Source organism: Nicotiana attenuata, unplaced genomic scaffold (genome assembly GCF_001879085.1).
Source record: "Nicotiana attenuata strain UT unplaced genomic scaffold, NIATTr2, whole genome shotgun sequence".
Taxonomy (NCBI): Eukaryota; Viridiplantae; Streptophyta; class Magnoliopsida; order Solanales; family Solanaceae; genus Nicotiana; species Nicotiana attenuata.
This window is the reverse complement of record NW_017670238.1, coordinates 729,624-755,817: the sequence shown is the minus strand read 5'-3', so window position 1 is coordinate 755,817 and position 26,194 is coordinate 729,624. Positions and strand designations below refer to the sequence as shown.

Genomic DNA, 26,194 nt, shown 5'->3' with positions numbered 1-26,194 from the left:
TATATGTATGTATGTATGTATGTATGTATGTATGTATGTATGTATGTGTGATGACCCAAAATGTCATCTTATGTTTTAGAACTCGACTCCGTGTTCCAAGGCCTTCAAACCTCATTTTATCCCTCCTCGATTTGCGTGGGCAGTCCGGGCGTGTTTCCGAAAAGCTTTAATGTGGAAAGTTGAGAAAATAATAATTTTTTACTTTAAAAGTTGATTTAGTTGACTTCGGTCAACGTTTTGAGTAAACGGACCCGGACTCGTATTTTGACAGTCTAGGTGGGTCCATATTGAAATATGGGACCTGGGCGTATGCCCGGAATCGGTTCGGAGGTCCCTAACCCGAGTAATGAATTTTTGTTAAAAAATTGTAAGTCTGAAAATCTAATGAATTAAAGAATTTGATTAATGTTTAATCTCGTTGGTATCGGGCCCGTATTTTGGTTCCGAAGCCCGGTACAGGTTTAATATAATATTTAAGTCATGTCTGTGAAATTTGATGAAAAACGGAGTTGATTTGACGTGATTCGGGCATCTGGTTGAGAAAAGAGGAATTTCAAGTGTTCTTAAGAATTTCATGTGATTTGGTTCTAAATTCGTAAATTTAGGTGTTATTTTGGCGATTTGATCGCATGAACAAGTTCGTATGATGTTTTAAGACTTGTGTGCACGTATGGTTTGGAGCCCGGGCGGCTCGGTTGAGTTTCGGATATGCTACGGGGTGTTTTGAACTTAGGAAATTTTGTTGGTATAATTGAACAAGTTGCAGGCCTCTGCTCTCGCGTTTGCGAGATCAGGCATCGCAATTGCGAACCCTGCAGGTTTCGCATTTGCAAGGCTCTCATCGCAAATGCGAAGAGTAGCTGGGCCAAGCAGACCTCGCAATTGCGAGGAATTCTTCGCATTTGCGAAGTGAGGCTAGGAAGGCAGTGATCGCAAATGCGATCTTTTTGCCGCATTTGCGGAGAGCTAAGTTCGCAATTACGAGCATATCTTCGCAATTGCGAAAGAAGTAGAGGTGTGAAGGACCTCGCATTGGCGATGATACCTTTGCATTTGCGAGCTTCGCATTTGCGAAGCTTAGGTTGCAAATGCGATATCTGCAGCTGTGTAAAAAGGGAATTAGACGGGATTTTTGATTCATTTCCCAAATTTTCAAAACCTAAACCAAGGCGATTTTTCAAAGACCATTTCTTCCCCAAATCATAGATAAGTGATTCTTAACTTTCTTTCAATCATTCACTTCATTTTACAAGATTTCAACCTAGAATCTAAGGTTTTTCATGGTACAATTGGGGATTTTTTGGTAGAAGCTAGGGATTTCGAAATTTGAGGATTTAGACCTCAAATTGAGGTCGGAATTCAAAACCAATTGTATATCCGGGCTTGGGGTGAATGCATAATTGGATTTTGGTCCGAATTTCGGGTTTGGACCAAACGTGTCCGGGTGTTGACTTTTGTTGACTTTTTCCAAAATGGCCTAAATTGAATTCCTTGCTATCATGGGTAGTTCCTAAAGCTTAAATTGAATCGTTTGGTTGGTAATTTGCGAGATTGTATTGGTCCGGAGGCTTGTGTGAAGGGAAAAACTGTGATTGAGCTTTGAGTTTGGCTGTGGGAGCGAGGTAAGTGTAGTGGCTAACCTTAGCTTGAGGGATTAGGTGTTATTTGCTTACTTGTTACGTGTTTGAATGTTGAGTACAACGTATAGGTGAGGTGACGAGTACCTATATGTTGTTGTCGTGTCATAGCATGTGAGTGAGTCTTATTCTTGCAAATGTTGTATTTTTGATCATATTGTTCATGTTTAGACTAGCAATTCGATGGGTTGAGCAATTTCTTATCATGTTTTGTTGAATTTGGTATTGATTGAGCATTTACTCAAAGTTGAGATTGGTATTGTGGAACGAAGTGTTGAAGCAAGACTTGTTGACATTTCTATCTCACTATCATTGTTGTCACTTGTTTTGGTGAGGATGAGTGATAAACACGAAGGGTGATGCTGTGCACGTTTCTATTATTTACATGGTGAGGATGAGTGATCAAGCACGAAGGGTTATGCTGTGCACGTTTCTATTATTTATATGGTGAAGTTGAGTGATAAATCACGAAAGGGTGATGTCGTATACGTTTCTATTATTGATTATCTGGTGAGGTTGAGAGTAAAAGCACGAAGGGTGATGCCGTGCATTTTTCGGTTGCTGTGTTTACTTGTTATTACCTGTTCAAGGTGTAGTAGTTGTTTAAATTCCTCTATTACTGTGATTTTATATCTTGCAACCCCCCATTACATGCTTCCCCTCCCCTGAATTTCTGCTTAGCTTCTATTAGTTGTTATTCTGCTAGTATATTGTTTAACTGCACAGGTTTACGTATGTGTTTTGTCCTAGCCTCGTTATTATTTCGCCGAGGTTAAGCTCGGCACTTACCAGTACATGGGGTCGGTTGTACTGATACTGCACTCCGCACTTTCGGTGCAGATTTTGATACTGGACCGTGTTGACCTGAGTTGAGCTGCTGCCTTCAATCCTTCAGGAGACCCAAGGTAGATCTGCCGACATTCGCAGACTCTGGAGTCCCCTTCGAGTTATTCCAGTTTTCTGTTTCTGTTAATTCGAAAACAGTTGTACTTTCTTTCAGCACTGTTTGTAGTGACTCTTAGAAGTTTGTGAATTGTGACACCAGATTCTGGGTAGTTGTGTATAAGTACTTGGGTTATTATAAAATTCTGCGCTCCTTTAATCTGTTTTGGTTTAATTGCTGTTATTTACTGAATTGGTTAAGGGTTAGCATATTCAATCTTTAACTATTGGCTTGCCTAGCATCTGAAGAGTTAGGCGTCATCACGGTCCCGATGGTAGAAAATTCGGGTCGTGACAGTATGTATGTATGTATCATGCATGTTTAATTTAACAGTAGGGTGAGAGTCAATCTTTTCTCTTTTGAACATCTTTGTTCTCCCATGCTCATGAGCTAATACAATCTTTTTGCTCATTTCCCTATTTTTGCCTCACTTTGGAGGCTCAAAACGCATGGGTGGTGATCGTTACTTCCAGTTCATAATTTATACTTTCTAAAATAAACTATTCATATATATATCTTGCTTTATTATACCAAGTTCCATCTTCCAGCAAAAATAACAATAAAGAATCACAAATCTCTACAACACAATAAATAAATTATTAGCACTTGATATAATTAATAATCTATACTATAAAAGTGAGTTAACAAAAACAATTAAACTACTATATTAAAAATATCCCTTTTGCTTTGTCATTTTACTTCTTTCCACTCCTAGCTAGCTGTAAATTGTCGTCTAGCTATTAGATGCACGCACCACTTGAGATATCTAATTTCTTATTTCGTTTCCTCAATTTATACATGCTCACTCTGTTATTCTTCTCTATATGTTATTCTTAGTCGACAGCCCGGCCATCAGATTATGCTGTGTATTTAATTCCAAGTGACAATTGAAAAGGAGAAAAAAGCAGTTTGTATAATGCATAAGGGCATACTTTTTGGATTAAGTCAATATCATGGCCTTATAAATGGGAATTTAATCCATGTTGTCACCTAATTAAATTTCTGCAAATCTCTTAATAAATAAATAAATAATTGTCCCTTCTTTCTTCTTCACCTCTGGTTTTTTTTTTTTTTTTCTTGGTAATGAAGATATTTATTCCGCCCTGTTTAAATGTTATTACAAATTGGGACTTTTCAAGGACACAGAGTTCCTAGCTTGTCCAGTTCAAAAGTAGAAACAACAAAAGGGGGCGGGAAGAAGTACAACATAGGATTTCCATAAAAGTTCGAGTTGCTTCCATTTTTTGCCATAACATCAGCCACTCCATTTGCTTCTCTGAAGATGCGAGTGACCTGTGGCTCTCCTGCTCTAGTAAGCATCCATATGCAATCAGTAATCAAATTTTGATGCGGATCATTATCGTTAGTAAGCATGTTAACTAGAGCACTGCAGTCTGTTTCAACCACTAATCGCCTAATATTTTGTTGTATAGCTATTTTTAGACCCTGAATAAGGGCGAGGCCTTCCATGTATATGTTGGTAGCGTGAGGAATGGACATGTTAAAGCCTGTAATCCAGTTACTATCACAGTCTCTGATAACCCCTCCAATGCCACCCCTCCCGGGGTTACCCAAGCTAGAGCCATCTATGTTTAGTTTAAAAGTTCCCTGATCAGGAGGCTTCCATTTTATGTAGATGGTAGTCGTGGAGTTAGGACTCTGTATAGACTCTGTTAACAATTTAAACTCCATTGCACTTTTAACGATATTTTTTAAGGAGAGGGGGGATTTATTGTTATTAAAAATGAAATTGTTCCTATGAATCCAAATATGCCAAAGAGTAAAGGGCAGGATATTCGCCTTAGTTAAGTATATGTTGTAAGAGGATTTCGAGTGACAGAGAGGTTTTAACCGGTTATGCATAGTGAGTTCGTTGCGTGGCTGATCCGGGTATTTATAAGAACTTCCCAGTTGATCCCATATAGGTTTTGAGTGTAGGCAGTTGAAGAACATGTGTTCCATGTCTTCTTCTTCATTTTGGCAGATGTTGCAAGTACTGAAGTTAGTGATTTTTCTATTGTAAAGCATTTTGGAGGTGGGTAACCTATTGTGGAAAACTGTCCATAAGAATGTCATAATTTTGTTTAGGGTGTCTAGCTTCCACGGCCAAGAGAAATCTGTCCAGTTTCCTTCTTCTTTCGATTGGTTTTTAACAATTTTGTACGCAGCCTTCGTAGTGAATGCTCCATTAGGTCCCTCTTCCCAAGTAAATTTGTCTACTGTCGGTTTACTTTGTTTTACATACGTACTAAAAATTTTTTTACTAATGGCTTTTGGTAGCTCAAAGGAGAGGGAATTGATGTTGAAAGAGCCCTCCTCGAGAATGGAGCTAAGGTTGAGGTTAATTTCGTTGAGGGGTAGGGGTCCCTGAATGAGGGATCGAAGAGGACCTCAGTCTATGATCCAGGCATCATGCCAAAGGTTAATAGATTCCCCGTTACCTACATCCCAATGGATGCCTGTCTCGCAGATTTTTTTCCCTATACAGATATTTTTCCAGGTGTGAGATCCTCCTTTTTTTTTCCAGGTCATTCCACCTGAGGAGTCCGTATTAGTGTTATATCTGTTCTTTAAGACTTTTACCAATAGAGATTGTTTTTCCTTTGCATTTCTCCATGCCAGGGTTGCATTAAAGGATTGGTTCTTCCATTTGGCTTTATATAGCCCTAGGCCTCCTTCCTTCTTATCCCTGGTTACTGTGTTCCAATTGATGAGGTAACACTTTCTTTTTACAGATGTACTCCCCCACAGGAAGTTTCTTTGGATGGTGTCAATAGTTTTAAGGGTTGCTTTTGGGAGGCTGTAAATTTGCATGACATGGTTAGGAATTGCTGCAAGAGTGGACTTTATTAGGGTAGTTCTTCCTGCTGTGGTTAGGAGATTAACTTTCCATCCTTGTAGTCTACTGTTAAGGCTATCAATAATAGGTTGAAAATCTTTTTTGGATGGGTTTGAGTTTAGGATTGGAAATCCCAGATATTTTCCTACTTGCTTCGAGGGTTTTATGGACAAGCATTGGCTGATGTCTTCCTTAATTCTGGAAGGGGTATTTTTTGAAAATATAACTCTTGATTTTTGAAAATTAATAGATTGGCCCGAATAGTTGCAGAATTTATTGAGGGTGTCTATTATTGAATTACAGCTTTTTTGGTTGGCCTCAGCCATTAGGATCAGATCGTCTGCAAAGAATAGGTGAGGCAGTTGTGGTCCTTTGTTAGACATTTTAATGGGGTCCATCTGCAGCAGTCAATTTCATGGTGTATAAGCCGAGAGGAGCATTTCCATGCAGATTATGAATATGTATGGGGAGAGGGGATCTCCTTGTCTAATCCCCCTCGTGGGTCTAAAAAGGTCCGTACTAGACCCATTTATCAGGATTGAGGTTGAAGTGGTGGAAATACAGGACATTATTAGGTCTACCAAATCTTTGGGGAAATTTAAGGATAACAGCGAGAACCTTACGAATGACCATTCTATTTTGTCGAAGGCTTTTTCCAGATCTATTTTAATTAACATTTTCCCTTTTTTCCCTTTTGTTCTCTTGAAGTAGAACATTACTTCGTTCACGATGATAGCATTATCCGAGGCTCTTCTCCCTTTCAAGAAGCTAGTTTGTGTGGGGTGTATGACCTTCGGGAGTAGTGGTTTCATTCTATTAACTAAAATCTTAGTAATGATTTTGTAAGCAGTGTTGCAGAGGCTTATAAGTCTAAATTGCTTTATTGTTTCCGGATTCTTACATTTTGGAATTAAACATATGTATGTTTTGTTTATTTCCTCTGCCATTATTTTATTTCGGAATGTATCCCTACAAAAGTTTATTAGGGCATTTTTTGTTTCATTCCAGAACTTTTGGTAGAAAAAAGGGTGAAGACCATCCGGTCCTGGCGCTTTGTATGGTTTTAAGGAGAATACTGCCTGTTTAGTTTCCTGTAAATCAGGTTCTAAACTAAGGGCAGGGTGGTCCATACTATTAAGAGTAGCATAATGGGACATTGGCGTTTGGTAGATTTGGGAGGAGGCATGGCTTGTAGTGAAGAGATTTTTAAAGAATTCAGTAATTAAAGGAGTGAGTTCCTTTTGGTCGTAAAACCAATTACCTCCCTCATCTCTTAGGCTAAGGAGTCTATTTTTTCTTCTTCGTTGCATTGTGGTAATGTGAAAGAATTTTGTATTTGCGTCTCCCTCATTAAGCCATTGCACTCTTGACTTGAGTTTCCAGAATTCCTCTTCTAATTTTAAAAGTCCGTTGAGGTCTTCTGTTAGGGAAGATTCTAGGTCTCTAAGAAATTGGCTAGTAGAATATTTAGGCGATTTTTGTATCCCATTGAGCCTAGCCAGAGTGACATTTTTTTTATGGAAGATGTTCCCGAAGGTGTTTATGTTCCAATCTTTTGCTTCTTTTGTAAAATTTTCACTTGCCGTTAGAAGAGAGTTATGAATGTTCCAATTTGCTTCTACTAAAAGTTTAAAGGAGGGGTGGAATAGCCACATTGATTCTATTCTAAAGACTTTATTTTCACAAGCCATAGTTCTTTTTAAGTCAAGTTTAATAGGGCAGTGATCCGAGTAAACCCTGGCTAGATGGGTTACTTGAGCTTCAGGGTATATATTGATCCAATTTGTGTTAGCCATGTATCTGTCTAACCTTTCCATTATTAAAAACTTAGATTTTTTACTTTATTTGACCAGGTATGCTTCGGACCCTTAAAACCTAGGTCTAGGAGTCCACAGTAGTCAATACAGTTTATAAATCTGGAAACCCTATTGTTATTGACTGGTAACCCGCCAAATTTTTCATTTGCCCCTGTCACTTCATTAAAGTCCCCCGTGATTAACCAGGGACCCTTAAAGGAATTTGCTACTGTTTTTAGGTTATTCCATAGGATATTTTTTTCCTCTAATAAACAGCTAGCATAAATAACAGATAAAAGCCATTGGTGTGGAGAATCTTTTACCTTTCTTTTACCTTTACCATGGCGTGGATTTCCTGGTCCGTGCTAGCAACTTGATCCACTGTTACCTCTGCTTCATTCCACATCATAACCAATCCACCTGAGTTGCCCTGAGCTGCGACTTGGGTCATTTTTGTGAATCCTAAGTCCTCCATTATAGCTTGGTGATCCGCTAACTTAGTTTCCAGTAAAGCCACCAGAAAGGGTCTATTGTAGTCCAACATTGATCTAAATATCCTCCTCAACTCCTCATTACCCGCTCCCCTGCAATTCCAGATTATGACACTCATCGACCTATTTGGGAATTGGGATGTCTCTACGTGTGCCTGACTTGGGGTTTCCTGGTGTGGACTCCCCCATGCCCTGTTGTCTTGATTTATCCAGTGGTGCTCGTACAATATTGGGATTATCACTGCCCCGTACTTGTAAATTCCCGGGGGGCTTTGAAGAATTGTTATATTAATCGAGAATTTCCTCAAGTCGTGCGGGCAGCGTAAGATATATCTTTTTTCTCTTTTTTCCTTGAACACCAGCGTCTTTGGGTCCCTTATCATGCGTACTCCACTTGTCTTACTGTCGATGATCCTTCTTCGTCTTCCCCCTCTTCCGTCGATGTTTGAGCAGCTGTAGGGGGACTGTTTGGTAACGCTACCGTAGCTAGGGTTTGGGCTGTTGCTGTTTGAGTTTGGTTGGTGTTTAACGTTGGATTGTTGGGGTTGTTTGCAGTGTGGGTTGGCTGGTGATGCTGGAAGTGTGCTTGGATTGAGGGGATAGTTTCTTGGAATAGAGGTAGCTGCATGCTCAGCCCTATAGGTGCTGAAGGTTGTGGTCTTTGTATTCTGCTCCATGGTGATGGATGAATCCCCAAGGTGGGGTGATTGAGAGGGGGGGGGGGGGCATTTGGCTGTTGAACATGGCCAACCAGGGGTGGTTTGCAATGTTGTCCAGCCCTATCCTCAATCCCTCCGTCACTATTTGAGCAAGGAAGCTCGGATTCTCTAGTTGGATCGTGATATCTTGCCCCTCCAATTAGAGATTCATGTTGAGGGAGAAGCCTGTCAACTCGAACTCCAGCCATGACTGTGGAGCATGGTTCATTGGTAGTGGTGGTGTCGTGTAGATTATTGGCTCGGATGGGTTCATGGGTGGGTATGGTGCATGGTGCGCATGGTGAGGTGTTCTTGTTTGATTTCTCATCAAAACATTCCTCCTGTTCCTGTTGTATCTGCGTTGGTAGTTTGTGTGATTGAATCTGGCCATGGTTCTGGTCGTTTGTTGTAGGCAGAATGGGAGATGAGTGTTTGGGTGATGAGGGCTTGTTTGAGTTAGTAGATAAATAATTTAACTTGTTATACATGGGGGTGATGTACATATATGATGGGATAAAATTGCCAGCTTTTTGGTCTGAAAGGATTTTTTTCAATGGTTTTTGTTGGGGTGATTTGTGACAGGAGATCCTTTGAGGTGATGTCTTCTTTTTTGGAGTTGTGAAGCCTAGTCTTAGGATGATTGTAATCACCAATTAATGTTGATGGGGCTGTGTCTAAGATTGATTTTTGGTCTATGTCCATCTTGTTGTCCTTTGTAGTTAAGCTTAGTAAGGTATCTTCAGATATTGGTATTGTATCCTGGTTAATAGGGAGCTGCCCGTTATGTGTAGTAGTAGGTTTTGACTCTTTTTTTGTTGCAGGTTCTGTGGGTTCTAGGTTATTGAAGTGGGGCATTAATTGTGATGTGGAGATGTTTGATAAAGCTAGGGATGGTTGGTTATCCATTGTGCTTTTGGGCAGGGGTATCGTTGGGTTGTTGTAGTATCAAGGTTTGCCTATAGTTTTAGGGTCCTTGTTGATGGGAGTGTAGCTAGGGTTGTCTAGAGATTGTGTAATATTGTCTGAGGTAAGGTTTTGGCTAGGATATAGGTTATTGTCCGCTGGGTTTAGCTTGTCCTTTGTGTTGGTCGTATGAGTTGGACGTTGACCTTGTAAACTTTCAGTTGGTACACCTTCATTTTTGGATCTTGCATTACCTTGTTGCCTAGTACCATTCGAAACAGACTCCTCGTTTTGGTTAGCAGTAGGCAGTGTTCTTTTTGTTGCTTTTTTTTTATGTGTCACTATTGTCCAATGGTCTATTTCTTTGGTTAGGGTATCAACCTCCATGTTCATGTTATTGTTAGTGGCAGGTTTTGGCTTTGAAGTAGATGCAGCATGAGGGCAATTGATTGTATTATGTCCTAGTCGTCCACATAACTCGCACAAGAGATTGAAACCCTCGTAGGCTATTTTTTGGTAGTGATTCCCTATTATGATGTGTGTTTTAAGGGGCTTCTCGATGGGTGTTAGAATGCATAGCCTTGCATATTTGCCTCTAGTGGTTGAAGTGGTGCACGCGTTGATCCTAAGAAGTTTCCCTAGTTTGTTTCCTATTTTGTGAAGAATCTCGTAGTCGTAGAACTCCGTTGGGAGCTCTGGTAATCTAGCCCAGACAGCTGAGAAGGTCAGTGATGCTGTTGAGGCTATGAACCTGGGCTCCCATTTCCTTACAGTGTGGAATTGATTTCCGATGAACCAAGGCCCCTCGTGTAGTGCTTTGTCGTAGTTTTCCTGTCTAGTGAATTTTATGAGGTAATAATCGTATCCAAGGTCAATCAGTGATAGGTGCTCCGTAGGTCTCCATATGGCATGTATTTTTTGTCGTAGGAATTGGTAAGTTACTCGTCTGCCGAATATTTTTATTATTAGAGCATTTTCCCAATTTTTGTATATTCGTTCCTTATCCAGTTATCCACCGAAGTTATGGGTATGAAGTTGTCCGAATCAAAGATGTTTTCAGTTTCATCCGAAGTATCAAAGCCAAGGATAGATTTTTGTACTGTTATTTGGTTTTTGGTTCGAGTAGTGTCTAGGTTTTCTTGCAGCTTGGATGAGAAGGTATTTTTTTGGTCTTGTTTTCCATTACAGTGTTCTGAGCTGTCCATTACTAGTGAGTTCAAGGGCTGTCGTGAGCTTTGTGCATTTGTTTTGTTCTCTGCGATATGTACCATTGCTGCGTCTTTGCCGTTAAGAGAAGGTGTGGTTGTAGCATTTTGATGTGTTCCTAAGTTTTGTTCTTCCAGCATTTGACTTTTGAGTGGAAGTTGATAGAATGGAGCATGGTTGTCTAAGAGAAGAAGTTAGGGTTTTCTAGAGAGAGATCAGACATTCTCACTCTAGAAAAGTTGGCTTTGAAGTATTAGATTTTTTTTTTTTTCTATTTGAATAACTACTTCTTTGATGTTGTTTCTCTTCTTCTTCCTGTGGAGCTACCGCAGTTAAATGCAAATTGTAAAGAGGAAAAATAATTTAACAGAAAATAATTATCCTAGTCTTTTTTTACATAAAAATATGCTAGTCAAATGAATCAAATATAGTTTTGCTTCGAAAATAAAAGTAGATATTGGGATGTTTGAAAGGGCTGAATATTGTTCTGTAATTATGCTATAAGTTTTTAGTTACTAGTTTAATAATTTATTTTTCTATCATTTTTCCGAAGAAAAGCTAAATTCTAGCCTATAAAGTTAAAACACATCTGAAAAAACATAAAATATATTGTATACTAAGAGCTAAGGTTGAATTTGAAGGGAAAAAACTTGAACTCAAATTTCTGTTTATTCCAGTTCCCTAGCTAGAGAATACGTTTATAATCTTTATTAAGGCATTTCGATTGACAAATTCAGCACCAAGAGGGTGCTAGGTTTACAGAGGGGTTACACAATTTTGGGCAACTTTTTGGATATTTTGAGTTACCGCAACAAGTAACAGTAGGGATAAGTTTGACCGAATAGTACAACAGTAGGGAAAAGTTTGGCCTAATAGCAGAACAAAAGTTAAATAGAGATAATATTTGAAAATAAAGGATAAATTTGATCCTTTTCCCTATAGATTAAGAACAAAAAATGAAACTTGCTCTATACAAGAAAGAGAAACTTTCATAAAAAGCACTATTTTTTAGTAGTAATTAGCCATCTATAGATACCATTTGCTATATTACGGATTATAGATACCTTTTCTGTGGTTATAAGATGTATTTGATGTATTTAAGCTATTGTATTCATGAATACAGCAGCAAAAATAGGCGTGAATCAGGGAAGTCCAGCTAATCAGTTGTTGTATTCGAATGTATTCGACTGTATTCATGGAGTGAAACATGGGATTACAGCTTGACAGATTATTGTATTCGATTGTATTCACGGCATGAAATAGGGGATTAAACTGTTTTAAAACGGAAAGTGAATCAATTAACATAATAGACTCCTAATATAACTCAACAAACTCAATTATTACACACAAATTTTGTATTTTTCAGTTACAAAAAAAGATTCTCAACCGAAAAATACCCCAAAAACGTAGCAATCTTCGGAGAAATTATATAATACATCTGAATACATAAATTATATTAATTAAAAAAAACATATGAATACATTCATGGCATATAGCGAGACAGTGAATACAATGAAATACATAGAATACAGCGGGATACATTGAAATACAATGAGAAAAAAAGACACTGAATACAATGAAATACATGGAATACAACGAGATACATTGAATTACAATGAAAAAAAATATAGTGAATACAATGAAATACATAGAAATACAGCGAGATACATTGAAATGCTCTTCAAAAAAAAGTTAACAGAATCTTCAAATTGCTCAACCCCAAACTTCAGACGACCTATTTTAGTCGACGATTTTCCGACGACCCATCGGATTCCGACCATGATTCCATAAGCAGCGATGAGAGAAAAAAGAAGAAAACTAGAAAGATCACTGAAGAAGAAACGAGTTTAGGAGGAGAATGGGAAGGAAAACGACAGTGACAAGCCTTGGCGGATTCGACACTTGCTACACAGTCCCCATTACAATTCCAACAATAACGCTGATGTTTGCGGGCATGGACGTGACGCTGCCGCAAGACAACTTCTTGATTCGTAGCAGTTCAAGCAGTACCACTTGCCTCGCTATGGCTGCTTCCCCTGCTGACCCAGTCAATTCCCCTACGGCTTTGCACAAATCCGGTGGAAGGAGGAGAAGATCGAAAATTTTAATGGGATGGGGGAAGAGAATGAGATGTATCAAAGTAGAGAGAGAAAGAAAATAGTGTAACTGATTAGCGTATTTAGTGGCTTAGGGCTAGGAGGTAACCAAAATTAAATATTTTGCTATATACCTTAAAAGGTATCTATAGAATATAATTATTTTAAATAGTATTTATTTAAAATAAATAAGGTGTTAACCTTTGCTATAAGAGGTAAAAATCCCTACAAGAAATACACGTTAACTTTCACCACAGTAAATTCGAAAGTTCCAAAAGTGTATACAACATTTTCCTACAATTTACTAATTTTTCGTTACCACATCATTGTCATTTCGGAGAAAGGCCAAATATACTCTTGTACTATGAGAAAAGGTTTAAATATACCTCTCGTTATACTTTCGGCCCAAATATACCCTTACTGTAATACTATTGGTTCAAATATACCCCTCTTTCGTTAAGTTTGTCCAAGGTGGACATCCAATCTTATGTGGCACTAACATTTGATGAGATGGATGCCACATGGCATGCCACCTCAACGCCCCAAACCCATTTTACCCCTCCCTTCTATTTTTTTTTTCCATCACTAAACTTCCCTTCCCCTCAGAAAATTTTAGTGGTGGAAAAACAAATATAGTGGAGGGATAAAATGGGTTAAGAGCGCTGAGGTGGCATGCCACGTGACACTCACCTCATCAAATGTTAGTGCCATGTAGGATTGGATGTTTACCTTGGACAAACTTAACGGAAGAGGGGTATATTTAAACCAATAATAATACGACAGGAATATATTTAGACTGAAAGTATAACGAAGGATATATTTAAACCTTTTCTCATAGTACAAGGGTATATTGAACCCTTTTCCGTTGTCATTTTAGTAAGAGAATTCGTGTTTCCTAGGTAATCTTTAATAGCAGCTGAGAGTTAACCCTTGAAAACCACCTTCTCTTGTACAATCTCTATATGATTGCTCATCAGAAGAGCCAATAGACTCCAAACAGATATTAATCATAGCCATCATACTGAACCCTCAGCCACTGACTACAAAAACTGGACCATTCGGATGTCATTGTTTAACCCTTAACCCCAAACAGAATATTAATCATAGTCATCATACTGAACCCTTAACTCAGCCATTGACTACAAAAACTGGACCATTCGGATGTCATTTTTTTTCTCCAAAGAGCATGCACGGATTATCACAAACATTGCCCTATACAACTGTTATAAGAGCTGAAATTTGAAACAAAGAGCACGTAATAAATGTCTTTTGACAGTTGAAAATTCATATTGTAATCTCGGAAGGAAACTACAGAGGAAAAGATTTAAGACCAGACCATTGCCTCTTTAAGCTATCAATTTTATCTTTTGCCTTGACCAACAGTACTTTGGTGCTTTCAATCTTACCTGCTTTTTCTTCTGCTGAAGACATAATGTGGTTAGCCTTTACAGATAGTTCGTGTCTTTTCTCCAGAATTTCAGCCTTCCTCTTCCTAATTGACATAAGCATAGTTTCCATTTCTTTCTCTTCAACCTCTTCTTGGTCATACTTTAACTTCAATTCCATGTCAGTGTTCCTCAAGTCATCTAAAGTTTTCCTGTCCTTCTCAAGCTGAGCGAAGAAATCTTGGCAACTAGACTCGGTCTGGCTTGAGTCCCTCATGTCTTGAACCATTGAAGGGAACACATGTTTGATCTTTACAAACAGCCTGGCTTGTTCATCAGTGAATGACGAGAGATTCTCGTTCAATAAGCTAATTGCTTCCTTCATTGCCTTTTCGTTAGCTGGATCTGCCAACATCTTCAATGGTCCTCTGACAAAGTGTTTCACTGTTTCCTTTGCAGACTCCAGAGTAGAAATTGGTGTACCTGATAGTGAAAGAAATAATTCCTCCGGGATAGACTTCAGGAATGATTTTACTTTGAGGAAAGTTGAGTTCACATCTTGAATTACTGTTGGAGTTCGACTCTGATTAGGTACAGATATGCTTTCATTGGGTTGATCCTGCTTCATGCATTGGTAGAGAACAAGATAAATCCAGGAAAACCATATTAAAGAAGCTATCAGGATGACTTTACTACCTTCACAGAAAGAAAATGACTTGAAACAGGACTTCGACAATCAGCTTGAGGGGTTATGGCCAGCTCATTTTCGATAGCAGAAAATATTTTCCTTCTGGCTGCTGCCATGTCCTCTGACTGTCCCACAATGTCTGAGGATGTTGGCGGAGTTGCTTGTGCCATGGCCTGAAAAGAGAAGATATAGATAGTTAGACATCTAAAGATAAATCCAGGAAAACCATATTAAAAGAGGCTGTCAGGATGACTTTACTACCATGTTTGCAGAAAGAAGATGATCTGAAACAGGACTTCAGCAATCATCTTGAGCAGTTCTAACCAGCTCATTTTCCATAGCAGAAGATATCTTTCTTCTGGCTGGTGCTATGTTCTCTGGCTGTCCCATAATGTCCGAGGATGTTGGCTGATTTGCTTGTGGCATGGCCTAAGAAGGAGAAGACAGAGATTGTAACACATCAAAAGAAAGGCTGAATACATGTCCGGCCCCTTAAACTTGCCCATATTTTTCATTTTGACACTTCAACTAAACATTGTACCTATTGGACACCTAAACTCAAACTAAACTGTGTCTACAGAACACATTTTTCACAACAAGGCAAAACACTTAATGCATGAGGTTCAAGCGCTGCTGACCATGCTATAGGACAAATGAGAAAATGACGAATCATAAGAAAAAAAGAAAGAAAAGAAAAAGAGCACACTTTTCTTCCACCTTCCCCCGTTGGACTGCTTCATTCAACGCCCCATTCCCTATCTGAAATACCATGCCACCATAACACCACCAACAGCAAACCACCCTATTTTTTAATTGAACAACTACGCCATTGCAGTCCAACTTCGCAACTCCAATGTACTCCATTTCAGGTTCTCATGTACATTTTTCAGTGTTATTTGAAGCTTAATTTCTAGCGGATTTGTGTACAACATATCGGAAAAATGAGATCCACGAATCTTATTGATTCATGGGATCAAACTCATTCAACTTTCAATCATATGCCTATAAAACCTTCAAAGGATTCATGAATAAGTGCGTCGATGGCTATGGAAGTGGATTATGTAAAAGAAACGGGTTTTCAGTCAGCAAGGAAGAAGAAGGTGAGGGAGAGAAGAAGGTAGCTGCTGGTGGTTTGAATTTTGCTGGCTAGGGAGGTAGTGGTTGTTTAAGGGAGAAGGGAAGAGATGCCGAGATGGTGGCAACAATGGGTGTGAAGGACAATTTATAGGTACCTAGCTATTTCCGTTCTCATGTTTGAGGTTAATTAGCATTATTTAGTGCAATTTTGATAAAGGAGAGAGAGACATTTTATTTGATGAAGAGGAGAAGTAACTGTGGAACAAAAAAAGAAAAGATAAAACACTTTTAAGTAAAAATATTTTATTTTTGGCAAAATTAGGATTATTTGACTATAAACAAGAACAACTACGCCTCAAACAAAGTTGAGGTCAGCAATATGAATATTTGATTACAAAACTATTAAAAATTTTGTTTTCAGTTTTGAGGAGCTGTATGTGGATCCATTTTGTGGTGGAGGTGGTGGAGATGGTGGTGGCAAATTAAGGTTGAAGAAGACATAAAAAACTACATATAAAGAAAAAAAAGATAAGGGCTTTCTCTCTAAAAGGAGTGTATTACACATGATGTGCCATGTCACCAGTGTGTGCTCAATAGATACAGTATAGTTCGAGTTCAGGTGTCCAATAGGTACATTTTTTAGTTCAAGTGTCTAAATAAAAATTCTAAGGCAGGGTTAAAGGGACCATATATGTATTCAGCCAAAGATAAATCCAGGGAAACCATATAAAAAAAAACTGACAGGAAAACTTTACTACTGTTTTTGCAGAAAAAAGATGAGTTGAAAGGACTTTCAGAGTCAGCTTGAGGGGTTCTAACCAGCTCATTTTCAATAGCAGAAGATATTTTCCTTCTGCATGGTGGCATGTCCTCTGCATGTCCCACGAAATCCAGGGATCTTGGCGGACTTGCTAGTGGCATGGCCTAAAAGAGAAGATTTAGATTGTTGCACATCTAAAGATAAATCCATGAAAACCATATTAGAGAAGATGTAAATATGACTTTTACTACCTTTTTTACAGAAAGAAGAGGGCTTGAAACAGGACTTCGATGATCAGCTTGAGGGGTTCTAACCAGCTTATTTTCGATAGCAGAAGATATTTTCCTTCCAGCTGGTGCCATGTCCTCTGACTGTCCCACAATGTCTGAGGATGACAGCAGAGTTGCTTGTGCCATGGCCTAAAAAGAGAAGATATAGATTGTTATACATCTAATGATAAATCCAGGAAAACCATATTAGAGATGTAAGGATGACTTTTACTACCTTTTTTGCAGGAAGAAGAGAACTTGAAACAGGACTTCCACAATCAGCTTGAGGGGTTCTACCCAGCTCATTTTCGATAGCAGAAGATATTTTCCTTCCGCCTGGTGCCATATCCTCTGATTGTCCCACAATGACCGAGGATGTTGGTGGAGTTGCTTGTGGCATGGGTCGGCGATATGAATCCTCATTCCTTTCATTTAACTCAACTCATATCATCATTACCAAAATAAAATGAAAGTGCAAGTACAATATATATATATATATATATATATATATATATAATAATAATAGTAGTAGTAGTAGTAGTCCTCTACCAAGTCTAAAACCTATTCCCACTATCACCTATATGGATTTTTCTCTTCCATTCTGCCCTACCTTTAGCTAAGTCTACATTGATTCCAAGGATTTGTAGGTCTTTCGAGACAACTTCCTTCCATGTGATTTTAGGTCTACCCCGTCCCCTTTTAATACCTTCTTCCACCATAGTTTCACACATATAGACTGGTGTTTCAGTAGATCGACGCATGATATGACCAAAACATCTCAAGCAACGTTCTTTAATTTTATCCTCAATATGTGCTACTTGTACCTTCTGACGAATGTGTTCAATTTTAATCTTATCTAATCTTATGTGACCGCACATCCATCTTAGCATTCACATTTCTGCAACACTTATCTTGTGGATATGTTGAGCTTTAGCAGCCCAACATTCACCAAGTTTTTAAAAATCTGGAGAGATGGGGGTGGATATGGAAGTCATCCTTCTAATTTTAGCAAATTTAAAAGGGTGAAAATATATATATATATATATATATATATATATATATATATATATTCAGTAAACTAGTCTATTGAAGCAGCTACAGGGGTTAGATTGCCAAAAATGCAAGAGTTTACAGGAGTCTGATGCACTTTTCTCAAAGGGATATGAATTAAGAAAAACGTAAAAATTTAGGAAACAAATATGAGCACAAATTTTCTGTTAGTGCAAGGGCTTAAAGAGAATAACTTTTAGACACAAGTTGCTTAACTGGAAAAGGAATAAAGGTTTTAATTGATAGCAAGACCAACCTCTTGTAAGAGGAGGTCAAGCTAGACAATGATGCTTCTACTCTAACCACGTCATTTTCAGTACCACTATGATAAAGCTTTACATGTTAATCCATCTTCCAAGCAACAGAAATACTAAAAAGACAATCTTATAAAGAAGATATTCACACGTGCAGTACACATCAGCTGGACCTACTTTAATAAAAGAAAACTGACATCAATAACTTAATTTCTTTATGTCTACAGATGGGAAAAAGAATGGCACGAGGGAGTGAGGAGAATAGCACAGTTTCAGGTGAAACTAACTCACTGACTTATCGTTGCCAGGTATTCAATAGCTTCCCTCATGGCATAAAGAATCATCTTTTTGACCTGCAGTTGGGATAGCAGATTATCACCTTCACCAATATTACATTCAAGCAAACCTAAATAGAGGATTTCTGCAAAAGGTTCCACACTCCTAAATTATGTAATTGAAAGATTTAAAAGGCACCATTAAAGCAATATCCACCAAAAAAAGTAGATAACAAGACACGACTAATATAAGGGCTTTCAGTACACTATGTCAACTATTTGCACAAACATTTGAGATGGATAAGTTAGCAAAATGAGCTGTTATACTGATTTAATGAGAAAGTATTATCTTATGGGGAGTAGTATTAAGTTGTATTCTATCCACAAGCAATTACTCAGGAGTGTAGAGACTGAGACTTAGGCAGAAAGCTTAATTATTCCTTCAAGCTTGGTTGGGGATTTATAGCTATTACAAAGTGTACATATTTGGTAAGTGTATAATTACAGAATGAAATCCTAATCAAACGCCTACATCAAATCTCTAAAATCCTTAATCAAATAATCATTATTCCATACCAATCACATAATATCTCCTAATCAAATCATCATGATTTTATGCGAATCACATAATATCTCAATGCTCCCCCTCAAGCTGGAGCGTACATATCATAAGCGCCAAGCTTATTACAAATGCAGACCTCCGAGGGATTTAGTAAGAACATCTGCCAACTAATCACTCGAGCTAACAAAACTGGTGGTTATACATCCGGACTCGATCTTTTGTCTAATGAAATGATAGTCGACTTCTATATGTTTTGTCCTCTCATGAAAAATAAAAATTGAGGCAATATAAAGAGCAGCTTGATTGTCACATATTAGCTTCATCTGGTTGACATCACATATTAGCTTGTTTCAACTAAATAAGCTCACAGGTAGCAAGAGTCATAGCTCAATATTCAGCTTCAACACTATATCTAGCAACGTCTGGCTTTTTGGTCTTCCAAGAGATTATGTTCCCTTGAATCATGACACAATATCTAGAAGTGGAACGTCTGTAGAGAACATGCCCAATCTGCATCAGAATATCCAACAATATCGAGGTGACCCTTGTCTTCATATATCATCCTTGTCCTGAAGCTCTTTTTATATATCTGAGGATACGGATTACTGCACCCCAATGACCTTTACATGGGGCTTGAAGAAACTGGCTAAATATACTCATTGCAAATGAAATATTTGATTGTGTAACTGTGAGATAATTCAATTTCCCGACCCGTCTTTGGTATTTTCTTGGGTCATCCCGCAGCTCCCCTGTCTAGCAACAAGTTTGACATTCTGATCCATAGGAGTATCAACATATTTACAATTTGTCATACTTGCCTCCTCTAGTCTATCCAAAGCGTACTTTCTTTATGAAATTGCAATGCATGTCTTGGATTGTGCTACCTCGATCCCCAAAAAGTACTTTAGCTTCCCCAAATCTTTGGTTTGAAAGTTGTTGGATAGATGTTGCTTTAGTTGAACAATTCCTTCCTGATCACTACATGTTATGACGATGTCATCAACATAGACTACCCGATAGATACATTTATCTGGACCATCATGCCGATAAGAAATAGAGTGACCTGTGACATCCCAACTGCCGGACCACTGAACTTAATCTCCTGAACCATGCTCTTGGAGATTATTTTTAAACCATAAAGTGATCGTTTTAGACGACATACTAGGTGAGACGAGTATCCTAAGAAGATAGCTTGAAGGTTATCCTTCCTAGAATTGTGATCATGAACAAAATAAATACAACCAAACACTCGCAATAGAAGATGATGAGAATTTTGTTCGGGAAAGAGAATGGACTGAGGACTCTGATGTTGCAGCAAAGTAGAGGGCATACGGTTAATCAGATAACAAGCCGTAGAATGGCATGCCCCAAAAACGAAGAGGCACATGATGGTGTAGAAGGTACGGCCAGTTTCGATGAGATGCCGAACTTTTCCATTCGGCGACTCCATTTTGTTGCGGAGTAAATACACAAGAAGTCAGGTGAGACCTGGAAGGCTGCAGAAAAGAGAGAAGGGTGTTCTTCCAGTCTCAGAATTTTAAAGCGAGCAGACATTTTCTCCCTAGCTCTGATACCATGTAGAGACTGAGACGCAGGCAGAAAGCTTGATTTTTCCCTCAAGCTTGGTTGGGAATCTATAGCTATTACAAAGTGTACATATTTGGTAAGTGTATACTTACAGAATAAAATCCCTAAATCAAATCTCTAAGATCCCTAATTAAATCATCATGATTCAATGCCAATCACATAATATCTCATAATCAAATCATCATAATTTTATGCAAATCACATAATATCTCAACCAAAAACATAGAATATAGTATTCCCTCCAAGATGACGAATTCCAAGGATTTATTAATCGTGCTTAAGACAGAACTCGTTTAGCGCTCAAACTGATATGACAGAGCATTAAACATTACTCGACTATTGAAAGCCTCTTGAGTTCTTTTGGTTTAAAGGAAGGTATTGCCTTATTTGAACAAAGTGGAGAAAAGGCGATTTTTGTGGTATAAGTGAACAAACACTAATATCTTAACCGAAGGAACAGCAGCCTGCATCTCTGACTCTCCGACTCTGGAAGAACTTTAACTATAGCTAACCTTCTTCAGTGCTGAATTAAAGATAGAGGTCAGGCGGGTAGTGAAGGCTCATTTAGTAGAGTTAAAAGACAGATACTGTTGTTGCCAGGCAAGGGAACTTGTCTGGTCTTGCATTACACCCGTTCGCCTAACGAGATTCAAAGATGTCCAGTTAAAATTTATTAGAAGAAAGTTGTTCTACAACAGTAAATAATTAAGCTCCCCTTTGAGTTTCAGATATAGCCTTACACACAGATGCATGTCATACTTAGCTACATATGTCTAGAACAATTGGAGAGCATATATATAAATGATACTCCCTCTGTCCTGAAAATAATGGCGAGATCCAGAATAATAGAGTCAAACATCTAATTCTCGGGGTGAACTAAGACATTAATTCATCAAAACTTTTCAAATTAAATTTACATACTTGAAACTATATAAAAAGTAGTCTAACCCGAACTTTTCTACAACTAGAAACAATTGGAGACGTTTTAAAAGCTGTTTGACTCCCCAAAATGATTTGGTGTCATATGGGGTAGAGGGAGCAATCTATAAACTAAATAAGGAACGGGATGTGGTACAGTGCACCAACAGCAGCAAAATGAAATTATTTAAAAAAATGGTAGTAAAGAAACAGAAGCATATAAACAGCACTGAGAAACATGAAACAAGAGAAGTACCTCTAATTTGTCTTCTTTGGCAACATGATCTTGGGGAAGTTTGCGAAATTCCTCAGTCAAACGAATGCATTCACCAACATTTTCAGGTGAAACGAAGAGAAGAGCAACATTTATGCACGACTGTAGAAGCGAGAAACAAATTTTTGAATAACCAAAAGAACAAGACCAACATTTTCTTTTTTTTTTTTGATAAAAAGACCAATATAATTATCAATATTACTAGTTCCAAGCTTATCGAACAAAATAGTCTTAAAGACATCTGATGGCCTCATTCTAAAATGCACGCCACAATCACCTGAATTACTATCTGATTTTGATAGCATTTGATAGGAAAGTATTATCCAAAAGAAACCGACTCTGTTCCAATAGGCAAACAGGTTAGTTTTCAATATCCAAGAACCTTTTAGTATGACTGGAAAACCATCTTACATTCAGTTATCAAGAACCACCAGCTGACAAGATAGAATTACAAGTTATAGCTAAAATTTTGTCAAAACATGATTATCTTAGATTTCACATACTATGAGATATCTGTGAAGAGCTTTGTGAGATGTCTCAGCAAATTGTAGAGCATGTAGACACTGTCAACTTCTCCAGAATTATGTTTAGAGAAGGTAAGATTATATAAATAAATCCAATTACCTTACCAGTGACCTCAAGTTTGTGGACTTTGGCTTTTTCCATACTACAGCTTCATTGTCTTCTCTTATACATGTTCTGAAGTAGCTAACTTTTATTCGTGCACTCCCCATCATGGCTAAAGAGAGATGCTCCTAATTCTCTCAAGAATCTAGATGTCATACAAAGCATTAGCATGGCCAGTCTTAAAACTAGGCGAAAGCTGCCAGAGACAGGAACAAGTGAAGGAACCTTGGCTCTCTCTGTCAGATCACACACTGAAGAGAAAAGGGTTTTTCAGTAGTTGGGTTTTTTATAAATGGGTAGGTTCCCTGGAGGCAATCAGAAACTGAACTGCTGAAGAATGGGAAATAGCAGATGGTTGAAGATTATGTAGCTTGGTGACATGAAATTCCTACTTCGTTTTGTGAATGAGGAACAGGCTGCCAAGACTTTTGCAAAAAGTCGTTTAGTGGTTGTTTATTGGAGCTGGAAAGATGGGTATGTTGACTGACTATTTTCTGCCGAGACTATGGTGGTAAATTTGGCGGGCTACCGGTTCATCAGCGATGTGTTGACTAATTCAAGAAGGTTGGGGGATCTTTACGGGGGTTTTGTTGATGTTGTTTGTAGTATGCATGATATGTCTAGGGTGAGAATCATGGTGAGAAAGGGGGAAGGGTTCCTATATCTATAATAATAATGGATGATGGGGTAAGGGGATATAGAGTTTGGATGGACCCAGAATTTTGACCTGAGGTTTGGTCGTTGGAGGAAGGGGAAGACAAGGGGAGAGGAAGGGCAGGGGGAAGGAAAGAGTTAGGTATGGGGAGGAAGGCAGGGAACAAGAAGGGTGGATTTAGGTATAGGAACGGTCCCAATGCAAGATCAAACCATATAACCTATATTAGTGAGAAGTTGAAGTGGACTACATTGAATTACTCTACTTATGATAAGGAGCTTTATGCATTAGTTAGGACCTTAGCTAATTGGCAAAATTACTTGTGGCCTAACGAATTTGTCATTAAGATCACTCATGAGTCATTGAGGTATCTTAAGAGTCAAGTAAGCTGAAAGAGAGACATAATAAGTTGATTGAGTTCATAGAGATTCTTTTACATGTGATCCACTATAAGCAAGATATGGCATATGCACTTTCTAGGAGGCATGCTTTAATAAATACCTTGATCTGGTTAATGGGATTTGAGAGCTTGAAAGAACTATATCCTAGTGATCATGACTTTAATGAGGCCATTTAGAAGCATGGATAAGATAAGTATAGAAAGTTTCATAAGCAAGATGGTCATTTGTTCAGAGATGGGAAATTGTATGTCCCTATCTCTTCTTGGAGAGAGTTGTTTGTGAGGAAAGCTCATAATGGGGGATTAACGGGACACTCGGAGTTTGGAGTGCCTAAGACTTTGGATATCTTAGGAGAACACTTCTATTGGCCTAAAATGAGGTTTGATGCAGAGCAGATTTATGGTCAATGTCTTGAGTAGTTGAGTGTACGCAAGCTAAGTCTAGGTCACTAACCCAGGGGTTGTATACCTCATTGCTTATTGCTAGTGGACCTTAGTTGAACAATTCATGGATTTTTGTGCTTGGTTTGACTAGGACTTGAAAAGGTAGAGACCGCATATTTGTTGTAGTGGGTAGATTCTCCACAATGGCCCATTTTATACCTTGTTACAGAGTGATGACGCATGTTACAAGAGTGATGATGCATCTCAAGTTGCTTCTTTATTTGTTGAGCATGTTATGAAGTTACATGGCAAACCTAGCACTATTGTAAGTGATAGGGACTTAAAGTTCCTTAGTCACTTTTGGAGGGTACTATGTGGAAGATTGGGAACCAAGTTACTGTTTTCCACCCGTTGTGATCCCCAAACGGATGGGCAAACCGAGATGGATAATAGGACCTTAGGTAACATGTCGAGGGCTATGGTTAAGGATAAACTTGCATCATGGGGGATCATTTACCATTGACTGAGCTTGCTTAAAATCGTTCTTTCTATACATATATTAGCATGACTCCATCTGAGGTTGTTTGGTTTTAACCCCCTTACCCCCTCAGATCTAACACTTTGTCCCTAAATCGATGTTATTAGCCTCAATGCCAAGCAAAGGGCCAATTTGATGAAGAAAAAGAAAGCATGAACAATTTAAGCATCAACCCAAAAAGAGGACTTAACTATCCAAGGTAATCATGGGACTCAATTATCAAATTCCACTTCTTAGGAACCAAAACAGCGAAATTCAAACGATATATTGTTGGATTTGAGAAGAGCTCTTTAAAAAATATCAAGCATCTTGGTAAAGATCCTCACAAAAATGTGAGGATGAACCAGGGGGAAATTAAAATAAATAGAAGTTGCTAGCAAGAAGGTAGCCAAAGAAATCGCCCGATCGTTGCAGTGAAGTGGTGTGACTCGACAAAAGTATCTGCAGATCAGTTGAGTATAGTTGCTTGCTTGAGTCTACTCCACCCCTACCGAAAATTGGATTGAGAAAAGGTTGGAAGCTTGGAGATATGGAAATCTCACCAAAAATATGATGGGAAAGATTGGATTAGGGTTCTAGTAATCTGTAAAATCTAAAACTAATATAGGTTTCAGGAAGGTGAGTCTACTTGAAAGAACCAAATAGGGCTGACAGGTTGGCGCGTCAGATATTCCTTGTCAGATGTAAAGGTGCATATTTGACCTTTGATGACAATGCAACTTCTGTGGTTATGCTTGCATAAGTATTTCTGACCTAGTGTTGGTGTTGGATTATGCATTTGACCTAAGGCAATAATCTTGAATAGATTCATCAGTCGCCGATACATCATGGAGCACAGGTATTCTTTTCCAAAACATTATTGGTGATTGCACCGCAAGTAACTAGGTTTTACTTCTCGGCAAAGCTCTAACACCACGAGAAAATAAGGAAGAGAATAAGAGAATGTGCAAAGACAATTTTTTCCCCAGGAGGCAGGAGCTTTTCTATAGGCACACTTTACAATGCATAAATTACACTCTAGCTGAGGAGAGATAATAATACATACATTACTATATGCCCCTGTACATATTTTTAAGTCTTAACTGTCTTATCTATCTAATATTGGAGTCATGACCCTTGAAGCAGCCCACCTTATTTACAAAGAGGATCCCAGTACCAATCCAAACAAAAGTATACCGGAAAATAACAAGTTTCTAATGGAAAGAAAGGGAGCCAGCATATGGCACATGCTTAGACTGGGTACTTATTGAGCAGATAACCTTGCAAATATTGAAGCCTCACAAGAAGATCCGTCCTTCGTCTCCAAACGACAAAAAATCATATCAACGTTTACTTTAAGCAGATTTTATGGGGAGTTGCTTAATTATGGTTATCCGCTTCTCTGTGCATGTAACCAAAAAAGAATGTCTAATCAAAAAGGTTACAGAACCCAAAAAGTTTCATAAAACTTATGCGAAAAAGAAGTTTGCACAACTTTTATTCACATTCCGATACAATTCAAAACACCTACCACCAGTTTTAACTTTTAAACTATACACTTCCTTCGATGCTCACTTACCAACAAAGAAATGCATGCATAAAGAGGTGGAGAAAAAGTGGACAGTTGACTGGGAAGAAAAACTAGTTGTTCTTATATGAGAAAGCTTTGAAGCATAGTTTGCTAGTTAGCACTTAGCCTTGTTCATTATCTTCGATGTAGCATCTTATTGCTAATATCCAAGTTCCCTTACCAAAAGTCAAAGATCTATTAGTCATAAGTTATGTTGGTGCATTTGGAAAAAGAAAGTCTATAGTTCTTTACTGCTTACTCATTCTGTCATCTTAAAGATCACGGCTGGATAGTTTCAGAACTAAGATAGTGTATTTTTATTCTTCCAACTTC

General features: G+C 38.3%; 1 protein-coding gene and 1 pseudogene across 3 annotated transcripts; both read right to left on the bottom strand.

The window, feature by feature from the left end:
- The window catches only part of LOC109236434, an 81,428-nt pseudogene that overhangs the window by 23,181 nt on the left and 32,053 nt on the right, over positions 1-26,194 (bottom strand).
- LOC109236415 (lysine-specific demethylase JMJ25-like) lies at positions 13,509-24,415 on the bottom strand. 3 transcript variants are annotated; one of them, XM_019402593.1, is made up of 8 exons: positions 22,333-24,415; positions 21,691-21,810; positions 18,384-18,445; positions 17,024-17,213; positions 16,771-16,938; positions 16,579-16,683; positions 14,944-15,111; positions 14,529-14,855 (listed from the first exon to the last, which is right to left on the bottom strand). In XM_019402593.1, the coding sequence occupies exons 1-7, from the start codon at positions 22,372-22,374 to the stop codon at positions 14,980-14,982; spliced, it is 819 nt and encodes a 272-aa protein (XP_019258138.1). In that variant the 5' UTR covers positions 22,375-24,415; the 3' UTR covers positions 14,529-14,855; positions 14,944-14,979. The 3 variants fall into 3 exon arrangements, with proteins under 3 accessions (XP_019258136.1, XP_019258137.1, XP_019258138.1); XM_019402591.1 differs by lacking the exons at positions 16,579-16,683; positions 16,771-16,938; positions 17,024-17,213; ... (1 more) ...; positions 21,691-21,810; positions 22,333-24,415 and having other exon boundaries at positions 13,509-14,616; positions 14,691-14,855; positions 14,944-15,035; XM_019402592.1 differs by lacking the exons at positions 16,579-16,683; positions 16,771-16,938; positions 17,024-17,213; ... (1 more) ...; positions 21,691-21,810; positions 22,333-24,415 and having other exon boundaries at positions 13,509-14,613; positions 14,691-14,855; positions 14,944-15,035.